Raw genomic sequence first — 18,449 nt, 5'->3', positions numbered from 1 at the left:
TGCCCAAGTTAGGTGCTGCTAGACATGATTCTATTAACAGTGCCTAACTGATTGACATACGGCAGTCACCATTTATAGAATCAGGCCCTGCGTGCCCCATTAATCCTGCTATTTAAGAAAAACACCTGTTACAGGATCGCAACCTTGCTTTCTTGGTTGAAAAGCAGGAATAGTTGGCGACTCCCAAGCTCAAAGTTGAACCAGTTCACAGATCACCTCTTATTGATGAGGAGCAACCTGGTCAAAGGACCAAGTGAGAGAGATTGCTGTGGCTCAATCTGAGGTAGATAAACAATACTGTAGGATACTGGAGAGAATAGGGCTCTTTTGGTACATGAATTAAATCTGTGGCTTGAGAGAGACTTGAGGTGCAGAAGAGAATGGTTGAGGAAAAAAGGTACAAACTTGCCACAAAGACAGCCAAAGAAACACAAAAAGTGGAGTCCCAGCACTACAACCTAGGAAGTCAAGGGTATTCAAGAGTTATTGACATCAAATGAAGAAATGCCTTTATTGGTACAAATCAAACTGATCAATAAAGACATTTCTTCATTTGATGTCTATAACTCTTGAGTACTCTTGACTTCCTCAGTTGTAGTGTTACTAGGACTCCACTTTTTGTGCAGTAGAGGATGACATGAGGATGCAAGCCGTGACAAAAGGAAAATTTACAGCTGGTTTACCTGGAAATAGGAGCAAGGTCTTTTACCGCTCTGTGGGAGTGGTAGAAAGCCTTGCTCCTGTGGCAAAAAAACAAAACATGACCAGATCGGCATCTAAGCCTTCTTCCTCAGCTCCCCTTGCACCTATTTTAACTTCAGGAGCCTCAGCCATGCCAAGTCCCTCCTTGATGTAACTTCCAGTTTTGTGAGGTAGAGGAGCATAGAGATACAGAAATACAGAAGGCATAAAGATACAGACCCGCATGGGAGAGTTGCTGCTGCACCTGCATGGGGGGGGGGGGATTCTGCTGCTGCTGCTGCTATGACCCTTGGGGGAGTGGGGTGCTGGCTGGCTGGTTCCAGAGCTGAAGGGATGAGAAAGAGGTACTGGATCTGGTCTGAGGGGAAGAGACAAAGAGGGTGCTGGACCTGCAAGGGAGGCTGAATGGAGCTAGAAGGAATGGAGAGTGGAACTGGATCATATGGGGGGGGGAGTGACTGGAGCTGGAGGAAAGGGAGAGATGTGCTGGACCCATGTCGGGGGGAGGAAAGTGACTAGAGCTGGAGGAAAGAGACATATATTGGATCTGCAGGAGGAGGATAGAGAAGGAAAGGAAAAGAGATGCTGAACCAAGAGGATAAAAGAAGAGGAAGAGAAATACTGAACACAGTGAAGGGAAAGAGGAAAGTGAGAAGGTGAGAGACATTGATGTAAGTGACGGAAGAAGCTGGACACAAGGAAATATATGAAAAAAGGGGAGATGGTGGGCATTAAGAGAGCATAGGGATAGGGACGCAAAGGGGAACGCTGCCTGGGGGTGGTAAATGGACACAGACCAAAGGGCCTGGGATAGGTGTGTGTGTGTATGAGATACTGGACTTGGGGGGGCATAGGGACACAGAGGAGTGATGCAGGACACGGGGGAAGGGATGGAGACATAGAATGGTGATGATAATGATGAAGGCAGGGAGATGGACACAGGGGAAATACTAGAAAGGGAAGTATAGGAGACTCAAATAAGGGAGATGCTGAACATGGGGAAAAATACATACATAGAGATTGAAGATGGATGGTGAGCTTGAAGAAGAAATGTCATATGGGCAGGAGACCCCAGTGAATGAGTTAAGAGAAGACAGAAGGAAACAAACCAGAGTTTGAGACCAACATGATCTGAGAAATAAAACTGACCAAACAAACCCGAATTTGCCCAACTACACTTTTGTACTATCTCACTTAGACTATTGCAACACACTACTAGTGGACCTGCCTACCAAAACTCTCTCCCGCCTCCAAAGGGTGAAAAATGCTGCAATCTGCATTCTTAAAAACCTTGGCATTGGCGACCACATTACCCCTGCATTAGCTTCCATGCACTGGCTGCCCATTCAAAAATGCTGTGCCTTCAAGGCCCTGATGCTTGCTTTCAAAGCCTTCCATGAAACGATTCCACCCTACAACTAAACTACAAATCTACTTCCCAAAGCGACCACTGAGATCCCAAGGAGAAAAACGACTAACCATACCTCCTGGCTGCTCCCTCAAAACTGAAACAGCCTGCAAACGCTCTTACTCATATTTCATACCCAGACTATGGCACACCATTCTCCCCTTCAGGAAGGCTGTGAAAACCTTCCTCTTCACAAACCCAGTGCCTTAAGGATATGCACCCAGAAATGCTATTCAGAGTCAACGCACCTATGCCACCTACTCTCACCAGAGCTGCTTAGTGGATATATTTTTTTGTCATGTCTATATTGTAAATTATGTAATCTTTGTCCTGTCTCGATTATATCGTGGATGTACTTTGTAACCCGTTCTGGGCTAAAAAAAACTGAGCAAATAAAAAAAGGTAGAAAAATAACTATTTTCTATTTATTGAATAGAATATAGTAGACTCTTAGTTAACCCGCAATCCATGGGGATTGGTAGATGCCGGATAAATGTAGTTTCTGGTTACTTGAGAGCTACAATTAAAAATAGGCCTAACTAATAATATACCATAGCATAAACTGTTCTAGACAAACTACCAGACATATGGTAGGCAAAGCGTGTGGCAAACCAAGTTTACACTTAAATTTCCGTCAGAAACTGATTTTATTTTCATTTAAAGTATTGTATTACAGTATTTCTTTGATTTTTTTTTTGCTGGTCGCTCGAGTTCCGGTTAACAGTGTCCATTGTATATCAGATTTCAAATGTGTATCCTGCCAGAGTTAGTATTAGATATAGCTGGGGACCAAGAAGCTCACTACCAGACAGAGTTTGAGGGGATGGGGCCAGAGTTCATTCCTGAGTCATTCTCTAAGGTGCAGCTTGATCTTTACAGTAGCTTTTGACATATCATAAACCATCTCTGAAAATAAAAAATTAATGAGGCGAAAGCGATTTTGAAACTGTGGACCTCACCGGATTCCCCTCGTATTGGGGTTGGAGACTGGCTATCCTTGAGTTATTGGGTTGGGAGGCTAAGGATGCATGAGGTACCTCTAAACAGAAAAAGCAGTTTTTAGCTGGATGGGATCCCTATCTTAATTCTCTACCACCTCAAAAGTGCAGCCAATTCTGAATTTGCTTTAAATCTACCCTATTTTCCACTGCTTTTTGGTTTTCTTCTACCTTGTCTCTATTCTGGGGAATTGGGGGAGGGGGGGGGGCTAGCTTGGGGTGGGGAATGTTGGGCAGGACTTAGGTGTTATTTTGGGGGGTTTTCCTGTCTGGTCCCCCCTTTTATTTCTCTTTTGCTACTGGCCCTTGGGATGTGGAACTGGACATGTGTTGGGAAGGGTTTTTCTAACTTACGGTAGTTTGGAACACGTGGGAAAATTGTTGATGCTAGGACTGTACCTTTTTGCTTCCACTGTTATTCTTGTTCTTTTATCATCAATAATATTTGTTTCGCATAATGGGAATGGGAGGGGTTTGGGTTGGAGTCTTTCTGTATAATACTGAACACTGCCACTGTTCGTTTGTTGAATGTATCTTCCTTTATTGTTCAATAAAAAATTGTTTGCACTTTAAAAAATTAATAAGGCTATTCCAAGAGAGACAAGAGATCCGAGACACGAGTTATCAAGTGAAGCCTCAGAAAAAAGTCCAGAACTCTGCACTTGACCTGAACACATCTGTGCACAGTGTAGGCAAGCAGTCTGCTTAAGCACAGAGGGATTCATCAAAAGTCTGAGAAATTTGCACTTTAAGGTGGCGCCAGACTTTTGCTCCAAGAAAGCTCGTGCAACAAAATCTAAAATTAAACCCTGAAAAATCAAAATCTAAAAACCTAAAAAACTAGTCTAGACCAGTGTTTTTCAACCTTTTGACACCTATGGACCAGCGGAAATAAAATAATTATTTTGTGGACTGGCACCGGTCCGTAGACCGGCAGTTGAAGAATACTGGGCTAAGTCGTGCCCCATCTCCACCCAATCTCCGCCCCAGACCCCGCCCCCCCCCAATAATAGTACTAATTGTAACACCATTTTTTCCATTCATTTTTCATATATACACACACAATATAATCATTGTAACAACACATAATGGTTAACCACAAAATTAAAACACACAAAGCACACTATGCTTTTCAACATTCATTCCTACCAGGAAACAGATAACCCCAAAAACTAAAAGTACTAATATTTACAAACAAACCCTAAGATGCAAGACTCTGCAAATAGTACAACCCCAGAGGAAAAGAAACAAATGCATTTCTTTCTGAACAGACAGCAGATGTAAATCAATCACCAAATAAAAAATAAAAGCATTCCCTCTACCATTGTCTCTCTCCCTCCATGTGCCTTGCCTTCTGGCCTGCCCCCCCGATGTTATCTTCAAGCCGGTCCACGGTGCGATCAATGCGGCGTCTTTGGGCCGGCTCCCTGAGTGCTGCAGTGCACAAAGCTATGGGCAGCGGCTTCTCCCACGCATCCCACACCTCATCTGGAAGCCTTCCCTCTGAAATTGTGACGTTAGAGAAAAGGCTTCCGGTTCAGGTGCAGGACACGTGGAGCCTTTTCCTACGGCTTTGTGCACGGCAGCACTCAGGGAGCCGGCTCGAAGACACCGCATTGATCGTACCGTGGACCGGTGGCTGAAGAACACTGTCTTGGGCCCGATGGACGTGCAGGCCCTGGGGACTGGCAGAAAATTTCAGCGGACTGGCGGTTGAAGAACACTGGTCTAGACTACAACACTATTTATATAAAACCGCAACAGAGACTCTAAAGACAATTGCCTAAACTGACTTTTATGAAAACGCGGAGTACTTAATTAAAAAAACATAAGAGGACCCTGAAATCAAGTTTCAAGTTTTATTAAAACTTGATAAAACGCTAATCATACATTCTAAGCGTCCGACAATTAAAAAATTAAAATAGGGAACGATTAACAAACTTATTAATGGCATGACATTACTTACATGAAAACAACAGGATGGTAGGGAGAAATACAATTTTAAAAGAAAAAAGTACAAATAAGGTTAAAAACAAGAGGGAAAGGGCGGAATCATATCAGTGTTGAATACGAGTAAAACAGAATTTGGCAAGAAAGGACCCAGAGATCTTTTAGCAATCATAAGCATCTTTAAATAAGAAGCTTTCAAGGTTGCCCTTAAATTTATCTAAATTTTTCTCTGACCTTAAATATGTTGGTAATGAATTTCATATTGTAGGGGCTATAGTTGCGAATGAAGTAGCCCTACGTTACTAACGATTTTTAAAGATGGGACGTGAAGAAGGTGCTGAGAAGTGGATCTTAAAGTTATCGAAGGATCATGAGGAATAAGGAACTTGTGGATAAAATCAGGTTCCTTGGAGTTCATAATGCGATAGTGGATTGGTAACCAATGAGCACTTTTTAGCAAAGGAGTGACATGGTCAAATTTTTTCTTGTTAGTTATAATTTTTATGGCAGTATTTTGTATTAATTGTAAGCGTCGGATGTCTTTTTGACAGACACCTTTGAATAAGGAATTACAATAGTCAAGTTTGGAAATTATAAGAGAGTGAATTAAAATGTTGAGAGACTGAGGATCAAGAATGTTAGCTAAGGATCTGACCATTCTGAATTTCCAAAAACAATTCTTGACAACTGCGCTAATCTTAAGGCGATAGGAAAGTTTATTGTCAATCATAACACAGAGTATTTTGATTGAACTAACAAAGTTTATTGATGTGCCACTGATGGTAATCGGGGATGTTAAATGAATATTTTCTTTCTATGGAAAGAGCAGACAATTGGTTTTGGAGATATTTAGTGAAAGCATATTGTCGCAAAGCCATTGGCTGATCTTATCAAGTTTTAAATTGACGAGATTGATGTCATTAGGATTGGATGCGTCAATGGGATGGATTGATCTGAATATCATCCATCCCATTGACGTAAGCGTATGCGGTAAGACCGATGGACTGGAATAAAGCAAGCAAAGGGGCCAGATCGATATTGATAAGAAGAGGGAAAAGTATAGATCCCTGAGGAATGCTGAAGTTATTTTTAAATACAGTTGATGATGCGTTATTGAAGGATACTACAGAGGTATGATTTGAAAAATAAGAAGAGAACCAGTCAAGGATTTGTTCAGAGATTCCAACGGCAGCAAGTCTTTGGAGAAGTAATGAATCAATAGCGGCTGAGAGATCTAATGAAACAAGAATGACAGATTTGTGCTGATCCAGATAATATTGTATGGAAGTGGTGAGACCTAGTAAAGCATGTTCTGTTGAATAATTTTTGCAAAAACCGGTTTGATTGGGGTGTAAAGTATAGGTATGGTCGGAGAAATCGGATATCTGATTGAATACTAGTTTCTCTGTTAATTTTGAAAGGAATGGAAGATTTGAAATAGGCCTGTAGTTGGCGCAGACTGAGGTGCTTTCCTTACTGTTTTTAAGTGTAGGATAGATTAAAGAATGTTTCCAGGCTGATGGTATTGTTGCTGTGGTAAGACTTTTGGTAATTAATTTAATTATAAATGGGCCAAAGACAGAAAAATGATGTTTTAAGATAAATGGTGGGATGGAATCAGAATTTGAACCTTTGGGGTTTAAGGATTGCATAATGTGCTGAATATCGTTTAGAGAAGGAAGATTGAAGTGAGAGCATGTTGCACATAAATGGCTTGTGGTATTATTGTCTGTGTTTTGAATGTTTATAGGTTTATTTTTTATTGAATTCTTATGGTTGGAATTTTTGCTTGGAAAAAGTTTGCTAGGCTTTGGGCTGTGGGGGAGGAATCGCTTTTGATATTTTGTTTTTGCTTGAAATGTGTCAGATTTTTTAGAATGGAGAATAAGGCCGATGAGTTCTTTGCTTTTGAAATAAATTTTTTGTAATATTTTTTTCTTTTCCAAATTAATTGATTGTTTATAGAATTTTGAATGTTCATTATATTTATCAAGATTAGATGGAGTGGGATTAGCTCGCCATTTACGTTCTAAGGAGCATAATTGACATTTAAGAAGAAGAAGTGATGAATTGAACCAAGGTTTTTTTTGTTTGTTTTTTGGAAGAAATGATACGAGTAGAGATAGGGGCAATTTTGACAAGGAGGGAATGGCAGGCTGTGTCCCAGATCTCTGTTTGTCTGGATATTCCCGGTCAAAGGAGTTGATGTTAAATTGGAATAATGATGGTTAGCTGAGGCCCAAATTTACTGTTTCCCAAGTTTGAATGCTAGCAGATAAGATATTCCAATGGAGTTTTTCTTTTCCATAAGCAAAAAACAAAAGGAATTGACCCTTTAAGGCTCTTATGTGGATGATTTACTTTTATGTGGATGATTTTAGTGTACCTTTGGAACTTTGATACTTTCAAATAAAGTCCATTTGGGAACATCGTCACTCCACAGAGTTTTTTTGTTTTTCTTTCCCATAGCAGATCCTCACTCAGCATCTCTTCAGGACAAAAATGAGCCCATAATGCCTGCTATACAAGCCTAGTCAATACTAGGAACCTTTCATGAGTTTCCGGCACCAAAAGTAACTATTTTTAGACTTACCATTTGTCTGCAATGATCTTGCCAGCATTTATCTATTTTCTTCAGAAAAAGGACACTATCCAAGGAATCCATGAAGAGGTGTTAAGAAAATTAGAAGCACACAAGCCAATTACAGGACAAAGTTTATAAGTTAGACAAACTTGATTTAGCAACAAAAAAGTTTTACATAAAACAGTGTAAATATTCTGTAAGGCTAAAAGGTAAATAGTATCTTCATGTACACAGATAACAGAAATATGACAATGTTCTAATTGTTTAGTTTCAGAACTACAAATCAGTAGATGGTCTGACCTAGCTTGGAGCTCCAAAACAATTTTTTATTCATATAACAATAAATTTTTCACAACATTCAAATGACATGGCAACAAAGGCCCTTAGAAAGTCCATTCTTGTTGTCAGCTTATGCGCCTGCATCAGGAGCTATTTATATTGTTCTTAAACTAATACCAAGTACTAGTTTACCTAGGGCTGCAATGCCTCTTGGACTCAAGCACCATGAGATGGAAATAGTGCCAAAGGCAGAATTTCCATCCCAGTACCTGTAATCGGAACAAAAGTCCACGTCTTATTTATTTTTTACAGTGTGAGTGTACTGTACTTCTTAAATGCTACTATTTTTGATTATGATCCAAGCTTTACAAAGACTTCAGCTGCTTTATAGCTAGAAAGGATATTCTCTGAACTGGTAAATCTGTGCTTTGATGTGGTCTTCACAAATCTGCCTCAGTTGTCTGTACAGGTTTGCAGAAATCTTGTACGAGCAGAGGTTTTCCACTGCCTAAACCAATTAAACAAGAAAAGCAATATTGCATAAATGTTTTCCCATGTTTGCAAGAGTTGTTGACACTGTATTCTAAACGATGACATTTATTCAAAACTATTAAATTTCCTTTCCTTGACTAGATTAATTCATACCAACAGATGGAATCTCTGCCTGGTCAGCAGATAGAGGTACAGATACTGAACCTTTCCAGTGACAAACACTGGTATAAGAGTTGGTACAGGATAGAATCTTTCAGTATGCAGATGCCAAAGTAGGATGCACATGAAGAATTTTTTCTATTGCAAGTCACAATGTAAGGAAACTTTTTTTAAAAATCCTTTAGGAAATCTTGCAGAAATCCTAATCACCAAAAGCTAACTGGAATGTTCTCCTGCCATTGTAGGACAGCAGACCTAGAACCAGTATCCTTATGTTAGTCTTTTAGGGAGGTTCCTGGACTGGTCTACTAGGACTCAAGAAAAGGAAATTAACAGGTATGAAATTCCACCTTCCTTACCTTACTGGACCAGACTATACCAAAAGGCACGTGGGATCTCTTCGGGAGAGGAAGAGATAGTAGATGCTGTGGATGGCAGACTGGATGGGCCATTTGGCCTTTATCTGCCATCATAGGTAGGTGAAAACAAGGTCCCCTGAACGACTGCCTTGCCAGTCCACAAAATAATTATTTTATTTCCGCTGGTTCATAGGCGTAAAAAGGTTGAAGAACACTGATCTAATTGACCATACATTATCTTATAAACTAAACATGCACATTTAAATTTCAGTACCCAATCTACTGGTACCCAATGTAACATTTTCATCAAAGGAGTAATATGCTAACACTAAAAATCTAGCTGCTGTATTCTGCAGGTCTGTAGTCTAGTGCTTAATTTGATTGAACAGCATGCATAAGTTACAGTAACCTAGAAGGCAGCAAGCAATAGGGCAAGAGCAACTGCCTTTTGTCTGTATCCTGTGGTATACACTAGGGGTGGGCATAAATCTGGAGCAACATGGGAAACGCCAAAAATTTTATTAGTGGTTTTTGTGGGGCACACTTCAATTTTAAAATGAACAGGAAAGGAGATGAATGTGTGGGAGGGACAGCTTTTGCTAAGTAGTCCAGTTAGCATTTTTTTCATATTTAATTTTTTATTGAAATTTTCAAGTTTACATACCAAACTCAACAACAATACATTATACAACAGCAGATCGCAAGGACATCCATGTTAATCCTTCACGGAGACCTAAGAGATCCAAACCAATTAGCCTTTTAAAACCTCATTAAAAAAATCATTATAGCCTGCAGGTCCTGTGCTTCCAGACAGATTTCCTAGGACATCGGGCTGCTCAGTGGTATAAATATCTGAATTTTTGAATAAAAAACCAAAAAATAATCTTAGAGACATTTGGAGCATTGAGCTAAAGCAGCAGATTTCTGCGTCTCAATGGCCATGAATTTGGACTTGGAGAATGAGATGTAGAGCGTCAGCATCTATGAGACAAACATGGGGTTTTTTTGTTACATAGAAGTTTCTGAACTCCTGTTCGTTTGCAGAAATTAGATAGTTCTAAATCTAATAAATGCTAGCACTGTCATCTTGATATAGGGACATTGGATCATCTGCTATTCTACTGTCCTTTGATACTCAAAGGTCAATATGGGGACAGATTAATACCATACTGGAGTCATAGATTCCACTGACATATGAGGTTGTCATATGTGGGATGATATTGCATATTAAACCCTCATTGGATAGGTATAAATGTCGGCTTTTCCTTATTATGACCGGGATAGCCATGCAAATGATGACTCGCAATTTGAAAAATTGGGATCGCCTTAGTTTTCCTTTTTGGTGGGCGAACATATGCTTAAGCTATAAGTATGAAAAAATGAATGCTGACATGCTAGGGTATATTAAGAAATTCAAAATAGTTTGACGTCTTTTGTGAATTCGTTATAGTTGTCCTTTATCTTTATTTTCCGTTGTTTTAGCACCCACATATCCAGGGAAGGGTGGGGGGGGAGGGAGGGGGGTATATCTTTTGTTTGGTATTATTCCCTGATGGTAATGTTGAATAGGGGAGGGAGTTTTATTTTTGTATCCATAGAAACATAGAACATGACGGCAGAAAAGGGCCACGGACCATCTAGTCTGCCCACACTAATGGCCCACCCCCTAACTACCTCCATAAGAGATCCCACATGCCAATCCCATCTTATCTTAAAATCTGGCATGCTGCTTGCCTCAATTACCTGTTATGGAAGATTATTCCAGCGATCAACCACCCTTTCGGTGAAGAAATATTTTCTGGTGTCGCCATGAAATTTCCCACCCCTGATTTTCAACGGATGCCCTCTTGTTGCCGTGGGTCCTTTAAGGAAAAAGAGATCCTCTTCCACCTCGATACGGCCTGTGACATATTTGAACGTCTCGATCATGTCTCCCCTCTCTCTGCGTTCCTCGAGTGAGTACAGCTGCAACTTACCCAGTCGTTCCTCATACGGGAGATCCTTGAGACCCGAGACCATCCTGGTGGCCATTCGCTGAACCGACTCAACTCTCCGCACATCTTTTTGATAATGCGGCCTCCAGAATTGTACACAGTATTCCAGATGGGGTCTCACCATGGATCTGTACAACGGCATTATGACCTTGGGCTTACGGCTGACGAAACTTCTACGGATACAGCCCATGATTTGTCTAGCCCTGGATGAAGCTTTCTCCACTTGATTGGCAGTCTTCATGTCTTCGCTAATGATCACCCCCAAGTCACATTCTGCTACAGTCCTTGCTAGGATCTCACCATTTAGGGTGTAAGTCCTGCATGGATTTTTGCCGCCAAGGTGCATGACCTTGCATTTTTTGGCATTGAAACTTAGTTGCCAAGTCTTTGACCAATGCTCCAGCAGGAGTAGGTCCTGCATCATACTGTCGGGCATTGAGCTTTTGTCGGGCACTGTGCTTTCACCAATCCGCAGTACCTAGGTAAGAGTATTAGTGCATAGACCCCTTAGACTGTAAGCCCACAGGGATAGGGAAATGGTCCTTTAGCATCAGGAAAAAGTAAAACTGAGAAAGTCTGAACAACTTTTACATACTAGGACCTGAGTAACCTGCTTTGGGCTCATATTTGAAAGGCAAACTAAGCCACAATCCACTGCTGGTGTTTTACGTAAGTTAAGCAAAACTATATACACTTTTTTGTTGGGGTGGGGGAAGGGGGTCAAGAGACCCACAAAACTGCCAATTTTACTAGAGAATCCAATACACAAACAGGATTACTCTGCTAGATTTCCACATAAGAACTTATCTTGTACGTTTAGAATAAGAACTGTCCACAAGGTAGCTGTCCTTAACATTTGATATAAATTTTAAAAAGCCAACTGTGGTAAATGCTAGTTTTAATACATCTGTGCAAAACAGCTGTACCTTATGTGAAAAGTAACTCATTTTACAAGATGTCACTTAGGTTGGAAGGCCAAGTAGGCAGCTTGTGAAACAATTTTATAACGACCTTTATGACACACCCACAGATGTTTATATCTACTTACTATTGTAAAATACTTAGCCGGATTCTCTATAGGAAATACACCAAACGTAAATAAACTTGGCACAAATTTGAGATATAAAAAATGTACACACATGAAGCACATGCATACTTTGTGACTGCGTTACAGCCAAACTACACCTCAAACCTACATACAGAAGTATTTAGGGCCTCTTCTACTAAACCATGCTAGCGGTTTTAGTGCGGGGAGCCGTGCTGAATGGCCCGTGCTGCTCCCGACGCTCATCGAGTTCCTATGAGCATCGGGAGCAGCACAGGCCATTCAGCACGGCTCCCCGCGCTAAAACCGCTAGCGCGGTTTGGTAGATGTGTCTTTCTCACCATGCTTACTTTCATACAAATAACCCATGGGGTTATTTTATAAGGCTGTTTTAGGTACAAAAAAATTCTCTATAAAATTACTTATAATTCAGGAGTGGGCAACCATGGTCCTCGATGTTACAAGATTCAGAATGAATATGATGAGATGGAAGCAGTGTGTGTAAATCAATTCTGTGCACATAGTTTTCATACATATTTATTGTGGAAATCTTGAAAACCTGATTGGATTGCCTACCCCTGCTTTAAAAAGTATAAGGCAGTGGTTCTAAACCAGTACTGGGGGACCCCCAGTCAGTCAGGTTTACAGGAGATCCTTAATGAATATTCATGAGAGAGAGATTTGCAAGCACTGGAGGCAGTGCATGCAAATCTGTTATGAATATTCATTGTGGATATTCTGAAAACCCGATTGGCTGGGGGTCCCCCATGACAGATTTGAAAACCACTGGTATAAGGCATCCAGGAATAGCTATAGAAAGTCACTCTTTCAACTCAAATCTAGAATTACCCAGCCCAGATTATTCTAAAATTAATTCTCTCATAGATGTAATTTCTATTAGTTTTTAATAAATACTCGGTTATGAGCGGCTTATCCTGAATTGGTCTCTAGTCCATTATGGAGCTATGTATTTCAGGAGTTGCACAGGTCAGGAACTTTGACCTCCTCCTTTACAATACCACGCTGACCGCCGCAGTAACAGCTCAGACGCTCATAGAATTCCTATAAGCGTCCGAGCTGTTACCGCTGTGTCCAGTGCTAAAAATGCCAGCGAGGCTACTGCTGCGGCCAGTGCTAAAAATGCCAGTAAGGCTACTGCTGTAGCCAGTGCTAAAAATGCCAGCGAGGCTTTGTAAAGGAGGGGGGTGAATTCTCCAACAGAATGACGGGAGGGATCTTTAAAAAAAAAAAAAAAAAACCTCGTGTGTTGCGAATGTTTTTCTGCATGCTTTGAAATTCATTATAAAAGCAAATCAATATTTCTACCTACTAAAGTGAGTGTTGTTAGAAATGTGCTTACTCTGGCCCCGATGCACAAAGCTCCTGAAACCACAGTAAAAAAAAAAAAGAAAATACTGTAGTTGTAATGATTTTTCTTTTACTTGCGATGCTCAGCACAATAGCGTGTAAACTATACGCATTATATTTGTGCGGAGCATCTCTAGTAAAAGGGGAGGAACTATGCTTGGCAATTGATCAGAAGAGCAATTGCTAGCAAAGTTTCGCCTCCTACCTGCCTGTCGGAAACAAAAAATAAAAAGCAGCCCTTGCTCTCCCTGTCTGCCGGTTCAGCTGATCGGGGCAGGGGAATCCGTAATCAGGGCTTCAGGGAGAGCTGATTGGGAATTAAGTCTGGCTGGCTGTGGATTACTCTGCCCTGATCAGCTGAACTGGCTTTTTTTTTAAGTGGGCATAGTTGCTGTGCATGTGGTACACATGAACAATAGTTGTATCCTATTAAAAAAAAAAAAGTGTCTGAGCCCAATACACCCCATGCCACGATGGAGGGATCAGGGACTTTTTTTTTTTTAATTGGGAGGTGAGGAAGGGCTGAGCAGTCAAGCCTTACTTTCCTGTTAGTGCCCGAGTCAATCAGCGCTCAGACACTGACAGGAAAATAAGGCTATGTAACAACTCAGACCCTGCTGTTAGAGTCTGCATGGGAAACGACGCATTTCCTTGCTGTGCATTACACGGAATGCTCATTAGAATACTAATGAGCTCTTTGTAATGCATTTGCATAGGGCTCTCGGTGGCCCCTAAAACAATCAATAGCAGCCACAGAGAAGCCTTTCGTGCATCAGGAGGATAAATTTTCCTTGTAAGTAAGACTGGTTAAAACCCACTCCTCCCGGAGAAGATTGGCAGGAGGGATGTCCATTCTCTCCTGCCTCAGCCACCTGGATCTCCATCTGGGAAGATCAGCAAGAGGGATACCCACTCTCTGCTGCCTCGGCCACCCAGAACCCCCCCCCCCCCCCAATATCTTATTCAGACAATGAACAGGAGGGATGCCTACTCCCATCCAGCTGGCAGGCCTCCTCTTCAAAATGGCGGGCCTTCCTCTTCCCGGTGTATCATGGGATGCACTGGGAGGGGTCTAAGATTCTGATTGGTCCAATCACCTAAGGCCCCTCTCATAGGAGGTATATAAGACATCATTAGCAATAGCCACATCTTAGAACCCAATTTGGACTTTCGATATGTCCCAGTCTGGCAATTCTTATGTTCTTATGCATTGTAATAGCTAGAATCTTAGCTAGATTTAACATCTTCCCTTCCTTGATAAGATAATAAGTGCGCCATATTGGAACAGACCAAAGGTCCATTAAGCCCATGCCAGGATTCTCAAAAAACCGCGTTAAGTGATACTGCTAACCGGAACCCATGGGGATTGATAGATGCCAGATAAATGCAGTTTCTGGTTGTTTGAGAGTTACTATTAAAAACAGGCCCAACTAATGCTATACCATAAACTGTTCCAGATAAATACTGGACATGTGGTAGGCAAAGTGTGGGTATACTCAGGTGTGGCGTGCTAAGTTTACGCTTAAATTTACACCAGAAATTTATTTTCATTTTTATTTAACGTATTACACTATTTCTTTGATTTTTTTGCTGGTTGCTTGAGTTCCGGTTAACAGAGAGAGAGAGAGAGAGAGAGAGAGAGAGAGTCTACTGTATTTTATTTCACCAAAAAGGGTACGAAGCAGTAATTCTTAAGCAGCTGAACAAGCTGGCCTGCAGAATCATGATCTACACCAGAGGTGGGCAATCTATACTGTACACAGAGGGTCACATAAATATCAGTACTATCCCTAGCAGGCTGAAACATTAATGTCAAAATCAGAAATGCATACAGGTCCATAGAACTTCTGTGGTATCTGCTATTTTTATATTTACCTACAAAATGATGTAGAGTGGCTATTCTGAAAACACAGTATTTAAAATTGCCAATTCTCTGATTAATGATATTTCCTGTACAGTACTCCCCCGCGAACTCGTGCTTCAGTGTTCACAACTCCAGTCATTCGTGGTTTTTTTCCTTCCTCAAAAATATTACCGTTTTTCATATTACCCCACGCACTTCTCTCCCGTGCTGCAAATACCCAGCACTCCATGCAGCCGGTTTCTCCAAGCGCAACTTCATAGCTCGCACTCGCCAGTGTAAGTCAATACGGAAAGCCACTCTGCAAGGGCGAAAGACAGAAAAATTTTGACGGCTACACACCACGGCGCGGTGAAGAACACCAGGAAAAAAACAGAAGCGCAAGCAGACCGGTGGCGGGGCATTGGTGCAATGAGGGAGCAACCTCCAGCAGAGGAGTGCATCACCGAAGTTGGGCAACCTGCATGGAGAGAAGATCCAAAGAAAGCCGGCCCTGCAGCCCTCTCCCGCCCCCCCTAAACTGCATCCAATTATCGTGGTTTTTCAAAATTCACGGGTGTTCCTGGAACAGAACCCCCGTGAATTTCAGGGGAGTACTTTATATCCTTCCCAGTTTCTCAAGGGTTGCATAAAATTCAGTGATGAGCCACAGGTTGCCCACATCAGCAACTAGGGAGCAGAGGATTAAGTACAAAAGTTAAGTTTATTCCACCCAAAAGGTGAGCTCCTGCCCCTGGAACTTGCAATATGAAGACATTAAAAAAAATGCCGATCCTTTTTGTACTCTTGAAGAGTTCTTAACTGGAAAATAAATGCCTAAATTTAGAACTTGTACAGACACCTAAGAACAGAAGCCCTAAGCAAAACCTAGACTAGCCAGTACTATTATGTACCACTGAAAAATGACTTGGGATCATTTAGGTTTCATGATGAACATCTGGGTAAAAGGCTAATGAGCAGGAACAGCTTTTACACGGATCGAACTCTTGTACCTACTGTTAATTTTAATTTAAAAAAAAAAAAAAAAATTTTAAAATGAAAACACTAAAACCTCAAACAGTGGAGAAACCTGTTCTGTTCACACCTCCAACGTATAGCACTTTAAGAGAGTTAATGGAGAATAATGCTTCATCATTATGGAATGCAGAGATTGAGAAGCTATTTTAGGCCTTGCAGTTTCTTTTGTGCTTCCAGCTCATCTGAAACCTAGCCTAGGATCCAGTACCTTATGCCTTTTCTCAGAACAATCTCAGATGTTTTTCCACCGTTTTATATTCCCTTCCATCTCACCTAGCCATTGCAGAACAGTCTTCATACAGGTATTATCATTCTTTGTGAGGATATAGCTTGAACATTCTGGCGCAGAGCCAAATTATCGGCATCTGCCTGACATAATGAGTCAGTTAGCTGTGTGACCTGTAACTCACTTTCAGAAAGTCGATTCTGAGACTCAACAAAGTCCGCTTGTAAGGCACATAATTGCCTGTCAGCACGAGCTGCCTTATCATTAGACAGACGTTCGGTAGCGTCTAACTTTTCACCCAAACAAACATAAGCAGTAGTTACGTCCGCAAGTTCCATCTGCAACCTAGATAAAACCTCAGCATGATTTTTCTGACAAGTAGATAAAGAAAGCTGTAAATCTGCCTTCTGAGCCCGGACAGTATTAAGTTGCGTCACTAAAGATGTACACTTAACACAAGAAATATCCACTGTACTTTTTTTCTGACTTTCAAGTTCAGCATTCAACTCAGAACATTGATGTCGTAACTCAGACATCACCTGATCAAAGTCGGAATGTTGATCTTCACAATTAGAAGTTAACAGTTCAAGGGAATCATTACGAGTCCGTTCTGCCTGCAAAGAATTTTTACAATCCTCTAATTGCTCATATAAATCACTCTGAAGCTGACGTTGTTGAGATAAACTAGCAGAGACAGAAGTTTTAAAAACAAACAACGCACAGATGAGCTCTGAATAATTTTCTCCTGTAGGCTTAGTACGAGCATGTAGGAGACGCTGCAATACTGAACAGTACGCCTGATTAGAGTCCTCTATATCTGCATGTAATAAACGTACAAGGTCAGAAAAATACACATCAGAATCTGTCTGTTTTAAAACTTGCACAGCTAATTTCTGAAAAACATCTTTTTCAAGAGCATGCCACGAAATCTGAGTTTCAGTGTCCACAGACATGGCAACGGTCGTAAATTAGAAACCTAGATATCCCGGACGAGCCCCCAAAATCTGTAGAAGGATTTATGGTTCACTTAGCAGTAATATAAACACGTTATATCTCTGTTAAGTGGTCTAGAGAAAACCATAACCTCTTATTCAAGTCCAAATATCATGGTCTAATTATACGACACAAAACCCAGGCTAATGAGAAATATCTTTATTATGAAAATAGAAAAATATAATTCACAAGCCAGCTGCAGAATCTAAATATTGTTCAAAATATCTAATTACACAAATGATACTCAGTACATGATTATCACAATCTAATGGTTAGACAATTAAGTAAAACTTCTTGTTAAACACACACTATTCCTTATAATAATAATCCCTGATTAACAAATGATTATATTATCACCCAGGTAACTTTTCAACCCTTTACCTTTATTAATAGATTCCTATCTAATTCCCAAGCTAATAAAAGTAATTTCCGTATGCTCACCCTTAATTAGCCTCTCCGGCACAATTAGGTGGAAGAAAACTTCGTGTCAGCTGGAAGACGTCAGGAATACCGTTGTAAAAGTTACACGTGTTGAAAATCCTTGATGAGGCTATAAATCATCAGCAATAAGTTCCGTTTATCTGTGCTAGGTTCAGAACAGTTTTTAAATGTCCGAATTTCTATCTCTTAGGCAGAGAATCACACGAGGTAACTTACAGGTCTAATTATTGAAAGAAAAAGTTTACAATTAGAACATCTGTGAGCAGATCTGAGCTTCCCCGGACCTTATCACAGACGAACTAATTATTAATTAATTAGCACCTTTCTTTTCTTGAATCTCATCAGATGACTTCCTCGGACCAATCCAGAAACAGAACTTGATGAATAGCCTTTCTGTATAAAGTATCATATATGCTGGAAGACCCAGGGCCGTTAGACAGATAAGAACAAAATAATTTCTTCAAGATTCACACTGTCCCATTATTAAAGCACAGATGAATGCCCTTGAATAGCAACATTCGGGTACATCCCCATAATGCATCATTCTTCTTACTTCTTGCAAAATTCATGCTG

General features: G+C 40.7%; 1 protein-coding gene across 2 annotated transcripts in view; it reads right to left on the bottom strand.

The window, feature by feature from the left end:
* The window catches only part of CUL4B (cullin 4B), a 173,680-nt gene that overhangs the window by 85,430 nt on the left and 69,801 nt on the right, over window positions 1–18,449 (bottom strand). For both annotated transcript variants that reach the window (XM_033946652.1, XM_033946654.1), the window contains exons 4-5: window positions 8,326–8,429; window positions 7,652–7,721 (exon numbers count right to left, since the gene is read on the bottom strand). In XM_033946652.1, the coding sequence (XP_033802543.1) occupies window positions 7,652–7,721; window positions 8,326–8,429 (174 nt within the window). The remainder of the gene's footprint in view (window positions 1–7,651; window positions 7,722–8,325; window positions 8,430–18,449) is intronic.

The sequence above is a fragment of the Geotrypetes seraphini genome, chromosome 5 (assembly GCF_902459505.1).
Source record: "Geotrypetes seraphini chromosome 5, aGeoSer1.1, whole genome shotgun sequence".
Taxonomy (NCBI): domain Eukaryota; kingdom Metazoa; phylum Chordata; class Amphibia; order Gymnophiona; family Dermophiidae; genus Geotrypetes; species Geotrypetes seraphini.
Note: the sequence above shows the minus strand (reverse complement) of the source record. Positions and strands in the feature narration are given on the sequence as shown.